The following is a 16,005-nucleotide window of genomic DNA, read 5'->3' on the forward strand; positions in this document are numbered from 1 at the left end:
CAGAAACTAATATGTGTGCAGAGCAATTAACGGCTTTCCGTTTTTTACACTAACTATGCACCTTGAGAGAACAATAATAATTTTATATGCAACTTACCGTACGGAAAGTGTACTTAATTTTGACTAACTATATGAGTTAATCAATCAATAATTATTGAGAACTTATCATTTACTGCTTTGTGTGTATGAGGGGAGGTTACAAAAAATGTATATATTTTCTTCCCCTCATGGTTTTCCAGTATGATTTGATGATTATGAAAATACAAATTTTTAGGATAACTGACTGGATAAATGATATGAATTTCAATAGGTAGCACAACCCAGATTATTTCTACACAGTCCTGCCAGGTTGACATTGCTATAGATAAATTCCAGTTTATCTACAGAAGAGCTATTTATACTTATAGGATAGGGGACCTACTTTGGAAACAACTTCGATCTTAGCTCATAATTAATTTATTGCTAAATATCTATGCTGTTACAGTTGGTGAGATGCTGAACTCAGGCAAAGTTCGGCAAATAAAGTGATATATTGGTATCACCTAGGGGGAAAAACCCTGGTAAGATCATTTTACTAGAAGACGAAGATGACTGAGCAATAGTGTGTAATCTAAAGTTTGTTCTATATAGTTTATTACATTTGAGTAGCTATAGAACTCTTACTTCATCAAATACTGTTTTGAAGTAGCTGGGCTCACACTTATTGGTACTTATAACCAAAGGATTTCCTGGAAACAAATTATTTATCTTTTAAATTTTAATTATAATCTCTTCACCACCTAACAACTGCTAAAATTCAAATATTTCCTCACATTATGATCACATATTCGCAGAATTATAGAATCATAAAACTTAGAGATTATCCCCCAAATGTCATTTTACAGTTTGTCAATCAAAAGTCTAGAAATGTTAAGTGTAGTGTACTGTTCAAAATCACAGCCCTTGTTGGATTTAAATTTACACATTTTTTATGAGAAACATAAACCCTTTCCCCTTTATCATCTTTTAGGAAGATGCAGTATTCTAATAAAAATAAATTTGGAAAATTAGTTTTAGAATATATGAAATTGATATGTTTCTGAAAAGAAATGGCTTTAAAGTTGAGTACAACCTTTTTTTTTTTTTCTTTAGAAATACAATCTTATTTTCCCATTTAGAACCGTAACAGGATTAGTGGCACAATGAGAAACACCTTTAGTACTACCTCTTCATAGGACATTTCAGTTTTCTGATAAAGTCATATTAGTCATGACATAATGAATATACCAAGTAATTCATAATAGCGAACTAGGCCTCTTGTATATTTAATCCATTTTTTCTGAACAACCTGTGGGATTAGATTTTTTTGTGTGTGCCACCAGATTCTGTATATAGTTTCCATTAAAAAAAAAAAAAAAGTTGTTCTATAACCAACCACTGTCTAGATCTCACTTAAGCCTTATTTCATTTATGACTTCACTGTGCATCTCAATGTTACTTTTAGGTCAGGAAGTACAGCAGAGTGGAGTCTTGGCATGGAGGGTAAATGCAGATTAAATATAGAAATGTTTTCCTGTTCTCTGCTGTGATGGAATAAAGAATGGAAATTGGTGTCAGTGGGGTTGGCTCCTCCTGATGGTTGTACGGGAAAAATCTATTCCAGGCCCTTCTCCTTAGCTTGTAGATGGCCATCTTCTCCCTGTGTCTTTTCACATCATCTTACCTCCATGCTTGTCTCTATGGCCAAACAAACCCTTTTAACAAGGACACCGACCATATTAGATTAGGGGCCTACCCAGCTCCAGTATGACCTCATCTTAACTAATTACATCTGCAATGACCCTATTCTCAAATAAGATCACAGTTACAACCGTGCTATAAAAGCACACAAAAATCCAAATGGAAAAAACAAATCATACATTATTCAAATAGCAATGAACAGATCACTGATGCCTTACTTTTCAAGTTTATTTTAAAATTCAGTGGTATTGAGGACATGCACAATATTGTGCAACTAACATCCATTTCCGTTTGCAAAAACCTAGTTTTTAATTAGTAAATCTAGAAAAATAGCTGCTGGAACTGAGGTTCTAGCGAGTATGATCACCGTATCCAAACCAAATAGGAGCACACAGTCTAACAAATGCCAGCGAACTTACTGAGAAAAGCAAGAATATTTAAAATCTGTTGAAACCAACTGTCACTGTTAACATATGGGCCAAGAGGAAAAAATAACCCTCAAAACTAAACACAACACAGAAATAGCATAAGATGTCAGTCAACGTCCTCCTACCCCGGGAAAGGCGGCTGGTGACGCCTGGAAGCAGTAAGCTAAGGTCGCTCGGCTGCGCTCTCACCAGACACTAAAGCCAAGATTCTTAACCTGGGCTCGGAGGAGCCTGGAAACGCCGCGGAGCGCAGTTTGGCGCATAAATGCAACGGGGGGTGCGGAGCTTTCACGCGAGTCTCGAAGGGAATCTTTGATAGGGAAAAGGTTTTAAAAACGATCGCGTTGCGGGGACCAGACAGTGACCACTGCGGTGACAGCGGGCTGGCCTCGGGGGGGGAGGGGCGTCGCAGCGCTCAGGTGGAGGGACTGAGGGGTGGAGGATGGGGTGTGGGCCCGGCCCCGGGACCTCGGCCCGGGATCGGAGCCCGGATGCAGGGGCGGGACCGGGAAGACGTCGGCCGCCCCGCCCCGCCGCCCGCGGGTGGCTGTTTACCCCGGGATTTGACGCCGGGACAAAGGGGGAGGGAGGAGTGGCCCCTCGGGGACTCCGTGGGCGGAAGGCGCCCTGCTTCGCGGGCGTGCGGTACCCCCATGGGGACGGGAATGGCTCCCTCCGCCCCTCCCCGGTCCCCGCCACCTATCTTCCTCGGGTCCTACCCCAGCCTCAGCGACACCCGGCGGCGCCGGCCGTCGGCCGCAGCGCAGGCTCCTCAGCCTCCGTATTTGTTATTCTCCGGACGGGGCGGCGACCACCGCTCCGGGAGCCGGGGCTGTGGGCCGCGCTGGGGCGGGGGACAAACAGGACCTGGTCCGCCGTCGGGGTCGGCGGGGCGAGCCGCTTCTTCCCCCTCAGCGCCCGCAAACAGAGCGCCGTCGGCCCCGGAGACCAGCCCGCGGACTCGCGACACGGTATTTTTAAATCTGGCGGGGCTTCTCCACGGGCCAACCGCGCCCCCCGCCGCCCGCCCCAGCCAGTCAGCGCTAGGCCCGCCATTTTTCAAACCCTCTTCCGGCCGCCAATCAGGATCGAGCAGCACATTCCTCTCCTGACCGGTTCTAACGGGTCTAGGAGTTAACTACCCGGGCGACCCACCGAACCTGCTAGGCTGCGGCCGGGGGGACGAGCCTGGCGGCACACCGGCCATTCGGAAGCCGCCGTGGCGAGGGGGCGGGGCCTCTCCGAGTTTGAATAATCCCCAGGGCCAATCGGAGCGGTGGGGGGTGTGGCCTGTGGCCCGGCTCGTCAAGTTGCCGTGGCGCGGAGAAGTCTGCAAAACAAGAGACGGAGGATTGCGTTAGCCACATACCAGTTCACGCCGGAGCCGCGTTTAGCAGCGTCGCGGTCGGACCCGGCCGCTGCGCGGTACTCTGAGGAAAAGCTACCGCCAGGCAAGAGCCGGCTCCGGGCCTGGGGTGCGTGGCCGGCCGGCCCCCTTCCCTCACGGCCGGCCCGGGCGCCTGCGGCTCTCGGGGCTCGCCCCGCGGGCGGGATCCGGGTGCGGGCCGGGCGGGCCGGCCTGCGGAGGCGGGAAGCTCGGCCGGGCCCGTCTCGGGAGTGTTTCGAACGCGGGGCCCGAGGCGGCAGCTCGGAGCAGGGCTCGCGGCGTGGAAGCCGGGGGCTTTCCTGTCAGGAAGGGCCGGGCGGGGGCGGCGGGCCCGGGGGGTGGGGGGCGGCGGCTTTTGGGCGGGAAGGCGCCCCGCCCGCCAGCGCCCGCCGCGCTCTCCCGCCAGGTGGACGCGCCGCCGCCGCCGCAGCAGCATCATGGGGAAGGGCGACCCCAACAAGCCGAGGGGCAAGATGTCCTCGTACGCCTTCTTCGTGCAGACCTGCCGGGAGGAGCACAAGAAGAAACACCCCGACTCCTCGGTCAACTTCGCCGAGTTCTCCAAGAAATGTTCCGAGAGATGGAAGGTGAGCGCGAGGGTCCTCACGCGGGCAGGTGGCTGTGACTTTGAACTTGCCTCCGCCGCCGACTGGCCCCAGTGTGTTTATTCAGAGTCTGAGGCACAGGACTTCGGGGTGCCGGTGTATTTTAAGACGACGGAGGCAAATGTGGCCCTGAAGAGAACCCTGCCTTTTCGGGGCTGGATGTCGGTTTACAGTGTTGCATTTTCACTGCTGCTTTCATGCCCACAGACCATGTCTGCCAAGGAAAAATCCAAGTTTGAAGATATGGCAAAAAGTGACAAAGCTCGCTATGACAGGGAGATGAAGAATTACGTTCCTCCCAAAGGTGACAAGAAGGGAAAGAAAAAGGATCCCAATGCGCCTAAAAGGCCTCCGTAAGTTTTTTTGTTTTGTTTTTTTCAGTCAGCTGAATTGCCCGCATGGTTTTTCATTCAGGTCATAATAGCTCTGTTCCTTCCTTTCAGATCTGCCTTCTTCCTGTTTTGCTCCGAACATCGCCCAAAGATCAAGAGCGAACACCCTGGCTTATCCATTGGCGATACTGCCAAAAAATTGGGTGAAATGTGGTCTGAGCAGTCAGCCAAAGACAAACAACCGTATGAACAGAAAGCAGCTAAGCTAAAGGAGAAATACGAAAAGGTGTGTTGTCTGAATTTTCTGGAGGCAAGGTTGAAATCTGGTAGACGGTTTCTAAATGAGCGTGTTAGCCGCAGGTAGAAGCTGTATGTTAATAGGTAGAAGCTGTAGTCAGTTTTCCCCGACTAAGCAAGTGGGGAACCTTCCGCGGTTCTGTGTTAATGGTTGTCAGCTTTGCTTTGAAAGGGTCTAATGAGAGTTGGACGCGGAAGGAGTATAAGCTAATTGGCACCTCCTTTCTTTGGACGGCAGCCGGTGTTTGTAGCCCTGGGAGGTTGCTGCATTCAGATGTATTTGGGGTAAAATGCATCTCTTAGTTGAGAAGGATGGAGGGCTAAATGTTTTTCGTAGGTGTATCTAAAAGGTGAAGTCAGGGGACAGGCTCTGTGCCGCTAACAGATAACGGTAGCGAAAGTACTGGCAGACATCAACCTGATAACACCCCCATCATTTTACATCATTAGCTTTCTAAGGCCTGGAGGGAACAAATGATCTCGAAACCAAGTTTTAGACGGGCATCAGGGTTATTGGCCAATAATCTTAGATTGTTTACAACTTCGTGGTTTTCATGGTTGAGTAATGACACCGGATGACGATTTTATGTTTTTGACAATATTTCAGGATATTGCCGCATACCGTGCCAAGGGCAAGAGTGAAGCGGGAAAGAAGGGCCCTGGCAGGCCAACAGGTTCCAAGAAGAAGAATGAACCAGAAGATGAGGAGGAAGAGGAAGAGGAGGAAGAAGATGAAGACGAGGAGGAAGAGGATGAAGACGAGGAATAAATGGCTATCCTGTAATGATGCGTGTGGAGTGTGCGTGTGTGCTCAGGCAATGGTTCTGCTAAGAATGTGAATTCAAGTGCAGCTCAATATTAGCTTCAGTATAAAAACTGTACAGATTTTTGTATAGCTGATAAGATTCTTTGTAGAGAAAATACTTTTTTAAAAGTGCAGGTTGTAGCTTTTTGAGGGGCTACTACATACAGGTAGATTTTAAAGCTTCTGATGTTGAATGTTTCTGAATATTTAATGGTTTCTTTAACTTCTTGACTTGTGTATGGTAGCACAGCAAACTCATAGAAATTAGTACCGATAGTGAATTTTGGGTTTTCTAGAATGAGAATGTTGCATTCTGTTTTTTAAAAAAAAAATTTTTGTAATAAAATTATGTATATTATTTCTATTGTCTTTGTCGTATATGCTCAATTAGCTTTTGCTTTAAAAGTCATGGTCTGGAACCATGTCAACTTTTCTTTGTTTTTCTGCCTAATAGTTCTCAGACATGGTTGATTCAGTATAACGTTTGTTTAAAAGTCAAACATGCCCATATTATTCATATTTACAAAGTGTTCTTTAAAAAGCAGCAGTGGAATTTAGTGAACTTAAAAAATTTATGCAGTTTTATAAAATGAGCAAGGTTTGTTCTTGACATTTATGTTCATTTGTTAGCTAACTTGTTCCATTTTTTTTTAGCTGACATTTTATTTTGAGAGAAACTTTCTTTTTAATACGAGGCAGAGGAGCTCATACGGTGAATCCATACCTAAAAACACATAAACTTTTAAAAACAATAGGAGCAGGGTTACATTTTCTGTTGATAATGATCTAGTTTGGGGTAGAATACCAGAGTGAATTTTGAGTTAAATCTTAAAAATCAGTGTGGTCTTAAGCCTAGAATTCTCGTTAACTAACCCAAGAAAGCTTTTGAGATGGTTGTTGTGATTTTCCATGACTGTAGTTAGGCGAGATTTTACTAGGATATTTATTTACAGGTGAAAGCAGTTACTGGGAAATGCTCATTTGAGGAAGCAGTTGCTTGTATTTGAATTTAGATAACTATTGTAAATAGTTATCAAGTTATTAGTGAAAGTTAGCCATCTGTTGTCTAAGAGATTATAGAAGAAACCTATCTGTTGATAGTTTCATAGTTAAACCTGACAATCTTGGTTACCTATCAAGTATTAAAAATAGAAGCCAAAATTCTTATTACCCAACCATGGGAGCCTTGGTTGTCTATCTTATGCCATATTTGGAATTATTTCTGACACAGGAAATACTAACCAAAGTTGTTAAATGGAAGGTAAGGTATTAGCATAATTCCCAAAGCAGATGGACTCAAGTAGAATCTTCAGACCTCTTAGAGATTGCCCTCCATTAATATCACAGTTGTTGTTTTGGGGCTTTTGCTGATCATAAAATGAAAACTAGCTTATGTATTTAAAAAATATTACCTGGTGTTAGGTGACTTAATGCTAAAAAATTGGGGGTAAGGTGTTTTAGAGACACGCCTAGGTCTGGATCCCAGTTCCCCAGCTCTACCAAATGCTAGCTCTATGGACTTTACCTCTGGGCTTATTTCTATCTGTGTAGGGTGTCAGTACCTACTTCGCAGTGTTTTAATGATTAAATGAGAATGTTAAGTATTTACAACAGTACTTAACGCATAGAAAAGATATTAAATAGGAGTTTTTAAAATTGAAATAGAGTCTGTTTCTTAAGGATTTCTATATCTATAACTTAGACCCATGAAGCAGACCTATCTGGTTCCTTGTCACCTTTCTTTTTGGGAGTTTTTGTGTTTGCTTTCATTCTGTCCTTTAAATGAAATACAGTTTAAATGTCTAAGAGTGACTCATTTTTTAAAATCAAGGGTTGTTCCATAATCTCAGCATTTGAGATGAGTCCTCATATTTGATATTTTCTCTAAGTGTGGATCAAAATTTAAAATACCCTTGTTTTCAGGACTAAATGACCTCAAGGAGTGGTTATGTTGGAAAGCTCTGAAATAGGGGTAAGAATCAGGTTCTATCCCAGGCCAGCCAGTACTTGGGGGTGTGTTTATGAAAACCACCTGCCCCCCCTTTTCTTTTTAAAAATAAGTCATATCTTGATGGTATAAAATGTAAAAGGGCTATATAGTGGGTAGTTTACAACCTTGATTTCCAACTACCAGGTTCTCCCAGGAGGCAACTCCAGTAATGTAATAATTTACCCTTCAAGAGAGACTGAAGCACAACAGTCATATGTGCATATATATCAATGTTGCACAAAAGGAAGCTTATTATATATGTTGTTCTGCCCCTTAATTCTCATCATTTTAGATTCTTCTCTTAGCACAACAGAGCTGCCACATTTCACTTAAATAGCCATCTGCATAGTAGCCCATTGAATAGATCACAATTTAACCAGTTCCTTAAAGATAGTTATGGTTGTGGTTTTTTTGCTTTAAGAACAACATTGCCATGAATATCCTTGTATGATTTCAAAAAATTCTTTAAGTTTGTGCATTTAAAATTGTGCTAATTATAATAGCTAAAACCTGTACTTGGTATATGCCAGAACCTGCTCTCGTGCTGTTAACTTGCTGAAACCTGCCAAAATTGCTCTCAGAAGTTTTACTAATGTATACTCCACAGCAATGAATGTCTATTTCCTCATCTCAGCAACATTATCATTCTCAAACTTTGTAATCTTTGCTATTCTCTTATATAAAAAATGGTTCCTCCTATTATGAATTCTGCATATTTTTATGTTAAAGAGCCATTAGTGTTTCCTGTGGTCTTCTGTCTCATTGGTCTTATTAGTAACTTGTGGGAAATAAGGAAAATGACCCTTTGTGACATGCATTGTAAATATTTTTTTCTATGTTGTCTTTTGACTTTATGATGCTTGTTTTCATGCAAAGATTTGTTTTTATGTAGGCAAATGTATTCTCTAGTGGCCTTGGGAGGCCTTTCCCACTCAAAGATTATAAAAATTGTCTTTGCTTTCTTACTTTTTATTATTATTTAATTAAATCTTTGATCCTTCTGGAATTTATTTTGGTGCAAGAACTGAAGTAGGGCCTCAAATTTCTTTCCGGATGGTAGCCACTACTTTTGGTCTTTTAATCTATAAAAGCTGTGTTAGAAGATCCTGAGGTCCCTTATGTAACTTGCAGACTTGCTCAATATGGGACAGTATGCCTTTTTGTGTTTTGCTCTTTAACAGCATCATTTACTGTAAGTACTAAACCATAAGTTTGTCTTAGCCAAACATAGCATTATCTTAAAGCTGACTTTCTATTACTACGTATGCCACTAAAAATGTTTACAAAGCAGTAATGATTTTATTTCTTGGGGAATAGCAAGAAGAAAGCTAAAGGGCCTGTTTTGCCGATGCACAAGATCCAGTCCTTTTAAAAATAAAACATCTTTCTCTAGCAATAAGCCATTTTTGTACACCTCGTGCCAGAAAGAGTAGCTGTCCTATAAACATTTGTAAACTTAAATGCCCAGGATAAAGGGGACAGCCATTGTTTAGCTCAGTCCTGTTGCTGGATGTGTGGGTCTAGGATTCCCAAATCTCCCAAATTTTCAAGTGGAACCAGAATTCTAGATATTTAAAAAATGTGAAATCTGAATTGTAAATATTGACAATGAATTCAAATGTCAGGCTCAAAGAAAACATGTCTGTAGGTAAGATTCTGTCAAGGGTCACCAGTTTGCCACTTCTATAAATTAGTGTAGGTAAATGTAGGATTATTAATAACATTTACTTGAGTTCGGGCTGTTGGTAAAAGTTTAAGCACAGGCCTCCCCGCTAAGCATTATTTTCCTAGTTGTCTAGAAACCCTTCTCGCCCTGATTGGAAACTCAGCTAACTTCTTATCCTGTTGTAAAGGTAAAAATAGACATTGTCTCTGAGATCTTAATGGAATATTGGGCTCCTGAGCCTTTGTTCTTCAGGACTTAGCGCAGACCTCTCTTAGCCTCATCCTGGGAGTTAACATGTCTATAGAATAGTGGCTCAGGAGCACGATTAGTGTCACGTTAAAAGGAAAAAAAAAAAAAAAAACCTTTTAAGCAGTATGTAGCATCAAATTTCAGAGCTGGTCCAGTCTCCTTTCTTCAGGAAAACATAGCAGTCAACTAGGACAGTGCCCTAGGGCAGTAGGCAAGAGAAAGCAAAATTGTAATTCATAACATTCATGTGTTATTCTTTGATTCTCTACATTTTTGCAATAAAGGTGAGATGGCTTATACAAAGAACAAACTATATAAAATACAGACATACAAAAGGAAAAACGAAGTTACGAAAGAAATTAAGAGTGAGCTGATGAGCTTACACTGGGAATCAGATCAGTTTGAATAGGGCTGTTTCTTATCAGTTTGGTAACATCAGACCTCGTGTGTAACCTCTCAGTTTCCTCAGGTGTTAAAATCAGAATTTTTTTTTTTTTGAGCATTAAATGAGACAAGACATCTAAGACATCCTAGTGGCAAGAAATAGTGAATAATGTTAGCTAAAAGTATGCAAAACAATATGTATGTGTTAATAATATATTTGCTATGATAAGAGTACCAGATTCACTTCTGAGATTCTTAACAGTTTAGGTGGACAGGAAAACTAATTATGTGGAAAGTACAATAGACATTCCTCCCACAGGGCTCTGGGGATACTGAGTACTGGAGTTATGTCCTTGACTCCAGTACTAAATTTGGGAATTTGGACAAGTTATTTAACCTTTTCTTTTTATAGTTGATTTACAGTATTGTGTTAATTTCAGGTGTATAGCATAGTGATTCAGTCTTTTTGCAGATCATACTGCATTATAGGTTATTATAAGATATTGGGTATAATTTGTGCTATACAGTAAATCCTTGTTGCTTATCTATTTTTACGTCTAGTAGTTTGTTAATCCCATACCCCTAATTTGTCTCTCCCCTCTTCCCTTTCTTCTCTGGTAACTATAAGTTAACCTCTTATTCAATCACATTTTATCCACGTATATTTGATCACATATAAATGCGTGACTTACTGTACGTTTTAGTTGCTTTTGATTTTACAAAATGTATTTGTTGAATGAAGTCTTCTGGGAATTGCCCTTTTCACTCAACACTACCCTACTGGCTTGTTTTTAACCAGTTCATTCACCTTCACTGCCTTGTAACATTCTGTCATGTGATTATACCACAAATGATCCACTCTCCTGTTGATGGGTCATTAGGTTGTTCCTGGAGCTTTTGCTGTTATAAATGGCAGTGCTATAAAAATTGCTGTACACGTCTCCTGGTTTTCAAGTGCAGCCCCCTCCAGTGACCTGCCCTGCCAATTCCAGCTGTCTCTGCATCCTCTTCAGCTCGGCCAAATCAGCAGGGTTTGAGCTCCACTTTCCTGTACCGTGGTGGGAAAATTTCTCCAGGCAGACAGACATGCTGAACCAGGGTTCACCCTGTGTGCTTCCTTTCTCTCAAATTATCACAGTCTGCTTTGCCTGTTACCCAATTCCTGAAAACAGCTGCTGCATATATTTTGTTCAGTTTTATAGCTGTTTAGGACAGCAGCATTCTGTTTAGGGCAGTAACAATTACTATGCTATGGCCAGATGAGGAAGTCTATTCATCTCTATTTTCTACTGAAAGTTTTAGTTTTGTTTTGGGCATTTAATCATTAAGACAGCTGGAGTTTATTTGCTCATATCAAAAGCCCAAGAGAAATTTCATTTAAAGATAATTTAAAGAATGTTCTATCTTAGACATTCTTCCAGATGCACTTAGTTCTATCCAAAGATTAAATTATAAATTCGACCACTGAAAACTACGTTCTACACATGAGCGGTGTGAGGTAGAGATAACAATTACTCTCTTATGGATAACCATTTCACCCCCAGTGTTTATGCTTAACTTATGAGCTTAAATTCTTCACTTGGAAAGTGGAGGTAATGATATCTCACATATGAAACACAGGTACACACACACATAGCCTTTATAGAGGGTCTGCAGTGTAGCTGTCTTAGTTCTTCTGATTAAAGGCTGATTTTAAGACTTTGAAACCAGGTAACAATAGCTACCATTTATATTACCCTGATTATATGCTGGGGACTATTCTAAGCACTTCATGTATGTTAACCCATACAAGCCTAATAAAAATCCTATAAAACAGGACTATTATTTCCCCCCTTTTACAAATGGGGAAACTGAGGCATAGAGAAGCATCAATAACTTGCCAGGGTCACACAGGTAATTTGTAATGGAACAGGGATTCGAATGCAGACAAGTGCACCATACTATACTATTCAGATGAGCAGATTGTAATATCATTCATTCTGTTATGAAAATTAAGGCGCCTTTATGCCACCTCTGCTCAGACGTGGGCCCAAGGCCTGATCCACTTACAAAACCAAAACCCACCAACCACAGTTACAGGCATTTCAAACTTTTTTTTTTTTTTTTTAATTAAAAAGTTTTATTTTTGGTCGCAGCGCACAGCATGTGGGATCTTAGTTCCCCAACCCGGGATCGAACCCACGCCCCCTGCGTTGGAAGCGCAGAGCCTTAACCACTGGACCGCTGGAGAAGTCCTCGAAATCTTAAAAAGGAGATTGGCAAAGCAGTTATCGAATTTAGTTTAGAAATAGCCCTTCTGTTAATCTCTACTCCCAGGGACAGTGGTCCCCCCAAATCATTCTGACTTTTGTCCATTTTTTGGCAACAGATTCTAATGAATAATATGCATTCTCATAGTGCTCGGTACTTCTAAAAGTGCTTTCACATGGGTTAATATTCACATACCCAATTACTGGCCTATTAGCCCTCTGGCTCAGGTCAGGTACTTGTCATGTTCTCCACTGAATTTTAAGTGGCTCTTTTTCCCCAATTACAGTTTGTCCAGAAATGATGCAACATTCCCAGATCCCTGTGAAAGGCTATCTCTTAGGAGATAAATGAGCCCCCATTCACTTCAGTCTGGTGCTCTGTCACTTTTCCACGTTTCTCGGCACAGCAGCTGAGACATGAAGCCACGACAACAGCCGAACTTCCCAGACCAACATGGCCCCTCACTGGAAAGCTGGCAGCCGTACCTTCTCCTGGGATGTCGTGGGTTGTGCTACAGGGTCCTACGGCCCAGTTCTCACTTCATGTTGGTAGGCTTCCCTTCTTTCTACTCACTTGATCTATCAGGTTGTAAAGAATTTTGACTTAAATTTTTGCTTTCAACGGGCAATGATATAGTAGAATACACTGCCAAGGAAGATATACGTTGCTGGGTTGTTTTTTGTAACTGGTAAGTGATTTTTAAAAATTTTCTATACATAGGCAACCAGGGGCAAAACCTTTATGTTTCCTTCTTAGATAGGTAAGCTCTGAGTATTCTAAACACATTCTAAGCAGAATTCTAACCAACACTCAAGCACATACTCAACATATAACTGTGGTCTATGATATTTTAACTATTATGTTAGTGTATCTTGTAAACAGTAAAATCAAGTAATTATTTCAAACATGTGGTGTTTAGATATAGAAATGATTGCAAGTACTAAAAAAAACCCATGGATTAAAATACAGTATTTTATTTTTTTCTCACCTAAAAAACAAGCAACCCAGAATTAAGATATACATAAACTTCTCAAATTTATCCCTAATAAAATTTTGAATATTTATACAATTTCTACAGAAACATACAGTGTATCAAAATCTGCATAAATCAAATTTATAAAATGTGTAGAAATGCATAGTGATATTATCAACTTACAAAGCAAGGATATGGGAATTATTTTCAAAGCAGCCTACAGTAGAAAATAGTCATTATGGCAGCAGCTTCTGATGTGTTTTCGTGTTTGGTAAGGTTTCTGATTTCAATATATAGAATCATTTTTTATAGAGTATCTTAACGAATTGCACAAAATACCCATTTAAAATTTACATGCACAGTTTATGTGCCACCTTTCTTAGGCCTATGCATAGTTAACAAGGTTATAATCTATTCAACAAAGAAAATGGAGCCTTTTTGCAAACACACAAGTAATTAAAGTACCAATTCTCTTAGTTTCTTATTTATAGTTGATTTATTTTGCAGTTATATAATCATATAAATGTATTCCTTTTTAAACATCCCTAGAGATGAATGAAAGTTCAAATGGTTGATCAGAGATCAGTAGCAAAATACAAATTGGCAATTCAAAAATTATAAATAAAACTCTGTTTAGGATGTTGAACTTTGACTCTCTGAAGTTAAGAGCTAAGCTTGGAAGAAACAAATCTGTAGGCTTTTTTTTTTAAACAAATGTAGGGTTTTTTCCCTTTTCTTTTTTAGGCTTTAATTAAATATATTTCCCTCTGGTAGTAGTTTGTGAATTCCTTTCATTGATATGATTACAGGATCAAAAATGCTTAATTTACTTGCCATTCCCTACCTCATCATTTTAAAAAAAATTTGTTTTGCATTCGACATAGCATTTAACCTTGTAGGTAATAAAAGACTATTTAGCAATTAAAATCTATTGACAACTTGGAGTATTTGGTTTTCTTCTAGTAGGTACTATCTTAATAAATGTGTAAATTCAAACAAGTCTTCTTTTCACTGGAAAAATACTAATAGAAATATGCTTTCAAAAAAAAAATAAGAAACACTAGGGAACTAACAGATAATCTAACAGAATTCATATTTGTTAATGAACTATATTTTTAAATAGCCTTTTTTAAAATTTAAAAACTGTGCAGGGAATTTCATGAAGATATAAATGAAACGTCTATTCACCCTTGGCTTCATAAATTGCACAGCTTAGGTTGTAACACACAGTAGTCTTGTAAGGCTTAATCCAACAAGGGTTTGGAAATTCTCACCTCGGTCAGAACAAACCTTTGATGTGTTTACAGTGGTGTTTTGTTGTTTTTGTTACCCCCTCTTCAAGGTTTCAAAACTGAGAGTTAGTTATTTATAGTTTTCTATGGTGACAGGGAATGGGGAAAAGTCAATCCCCAATGTCAGGGGACATTTTTCTTTAGTTAGTAGACCCCCTGCTGCCTTAGGAGTTGGTACTGACAGAGGACACTGGGAATGCCAGCAAATAGGGGAGTTAATGCCATACAGTCTTCAAACCCTACGGAATAGCTTTGGATGTTCCATCTTGTCATTTCTTTTTTCAAGCAATACAACATTCAATTTCAGAGCAAATGGTAGCACATTAATTCAGTTCTGAGTGGTAAAAGTATTCCTCAGACAGGTGACAATTCCATCAACATCCTACAAATTGCATCAAAAGCTCTTGAAATATACCAAGAAATGAAAAGAGGCACTAAATGTGTTGAAATTCACCTTTCAAAAAAGCAGCATGACTGTGAAGAAGGCCACCTTGGCGAATAACCTGTGGCAGTGCTTCAAAAAGATGTAAAATTAAATAAAGATACAACAGGTTGATAATCACCAAGTTACATATGACGATCTGGTTACTCCAACCTTTTTTCAAGTGTGTTAAAAAAACAAACAAACAATCAAACTGCCTTTCAGACCCCTGAGTGTAATCCCAAAAAGACAACAATGCTTTTTACTCTGTTCTAAATAAAACAGAGCTAAATGCACAGATTACCAACATCATCTTAAAACAAAACAAAAAAAAGATGTAAACATCTACAGAGTTTAAGGTAAAAGCAGTTTTGTAAACAGTAACTGCAGATGATAATGTTATCGTAAAATCACAGTTTATCAATGTCCTCAGACTCCTCAAGAGCCTCTGGGTTTGGAGCTGTACAATAGTTGCAGCAGGTTTCAGGAGGTTTTCAGTCCTGTATAAATTTACGTGTCAGTAGGTAGGTTATTGGTTTCTTTCATTCCTTCTAAACACTATGGATGTTATTTATTTCCCACTTTTGAGTCATTTTGCTGGAGTCGCAGTCGGAGATGAACACTTGATGGAGGACCTCCGAGCGATCCAAGCACTTTCTGGAAGGAATGTGAGTCAGTCTGTGCAGGTTCTGGAAAACACAGGGAAACACAGTGTTACATTTGCAATGTGTGATATCACTGACATTAGACAAAGTCACAGCCTGGCTTTCATAAGAAGACTACTCAAGCGAATCGGGCAGGCATGAACCAGGCACACCCCAGAGTCTGTGTTTCTCTTGATCGTCAGTCTTCTACATCCTGTTATTGTTCAGTCATGATGTACTGCTGGTACCTCCAATTCAATACATACAAACTTAAATTCATCATCTTCCCCTCCAAACCTGCTCCTCTAGCTCCTATCCTACTAATGACGATACCAGCTTTCCCGTGCTCAGGACAGCACAGCTCAGGCTGCATTTCCCTCCTTCCTTCCTCCAAGTCGCTGGCTGAGGACGGACATCTGCAGTGGCTTGGGCTTGCATCCTTTCCCCTCCCCACTGCCCTTGCCTTGGTCGAGCCCTGGTCACCTGCTGGAGGTTCCTTCAGTACCGCTCAGGGCTGTCCCGAGTGTGGTCGTCAGACTAGCTAAGATTGGGTCTGTAAGGTC

At 40.9% G+C, this 16,005-nt stretch overlaps 2 protein-coding genes across 7 annotated transcripts in view; one reads left to right on the top strand and one right to left on the bottom strand.

The window, feature by feature from the left end:
- Positions 1-3,448: 3,448 nt before the first annotated feature.
- Positions 3,449-5,931, top strand: HMGB2 (high mobility group box 2). 3 transcript variants are annotated; one of them, XM_068553011.1, is made up of 5 exons: positions 3,449-3,598; positions 3,941-4,121; positions 4,347-4,492; positions 4,583-4,757; positions 5,376-5,931. In XM_068553011.1, exons 2-5 carry the CDS (start codon positions 3,972-3,974, stop codon positions 5,535-5,537), a joined length of 633 nt encoding a protein of 210 aa, XP_068409112.1. In that variant the 5' UTR covers positions 3,449-3,598; positions 3,941-3,971; the 3' UTR covers positions 5,538-5,931. The 3 variants fall into 3 exon arrangements, with proteins under 3 accessions (XP_068409112.1, XP_068409113.1, XP_068409114.1); XM_068553012.1 differs by having other exon boundaries at positions 3,465-3,622; XM_068553013.1 differs by lacking the exon at positions 3,449-3,598 and having other exon boundaries at positions 3,876-4,121.
- Positions 5,932-13,150: 7,219 nt separating this feature from the next.
- The window catches only part of GALNT7 (polypeptide N-acetylgalactosaminyltransferase 7), a 121,106-nt gene continuing 118,251 nt past the window's right edge, over positions 13,151-16,005 (bottom strand). For 3 of the 4 annotated variants that reach the window (XM_068552751.1, XM_068552750.1, XM_068552748.1), the window contains one exon: positions 13,154-15,487. In XM_068552751.1, the coding sequence (XP_068408852.1) occupies positions 15,350-15,487 (138 nt within the window). In that variant the 3' untranslated portion in view covers positions 13,154-15,349. Of the gene's footprint in view, positions 15,488-16,005 lie in introns of all 4 variants that reach the window. The other variant, XM_068552749.1, reaches the window with a different exon arrangement.

The sequence above is a fragment of the Eschrichtius robustus genome, chromosome 10, assembly GCF_028021215.1.
Source record: "Eschrichtius robustus isolate mEscRob2 chromosome 10, mEscRob2.pri, whole genome shotgun sequence".
Taxonomy (NCBI): domain Eukaryota; kingdom Metazoa; phylum Chordata; class Mammalia; order Artiodactyla; family Eschrichtiidae; genus Eschrichtius; species Eschrichtius robustus.

What these genes read in the sequence shown, in the direction of transcription:
- HMGB2 (XM_068553011.1), top strand. Translation starts at nt 3,972, where the DNA reads ATGGGGAAGGGCGACCCCAACAAGCCGAGGGGCAAGATGTCCTCGTAC. An exon ending in AATGTTCCGAGAGATGGAAG is followed by an intron (nt 4,122 to 4,346) that starts GTGAGCGCGAGG and finishes TCATGCCCACAG; the next exon opens with ACCATGTCTGCCAAGGAAAA. An exon ending in TAAAGGAGAAATACGAAAAG is followed by an intron (nt 4,758 to 5,375) that starts GTGTGTTGTCTG and finishes ACAATATTTCAG; the next exon opens with GATATTGCCGCATACCGTGC.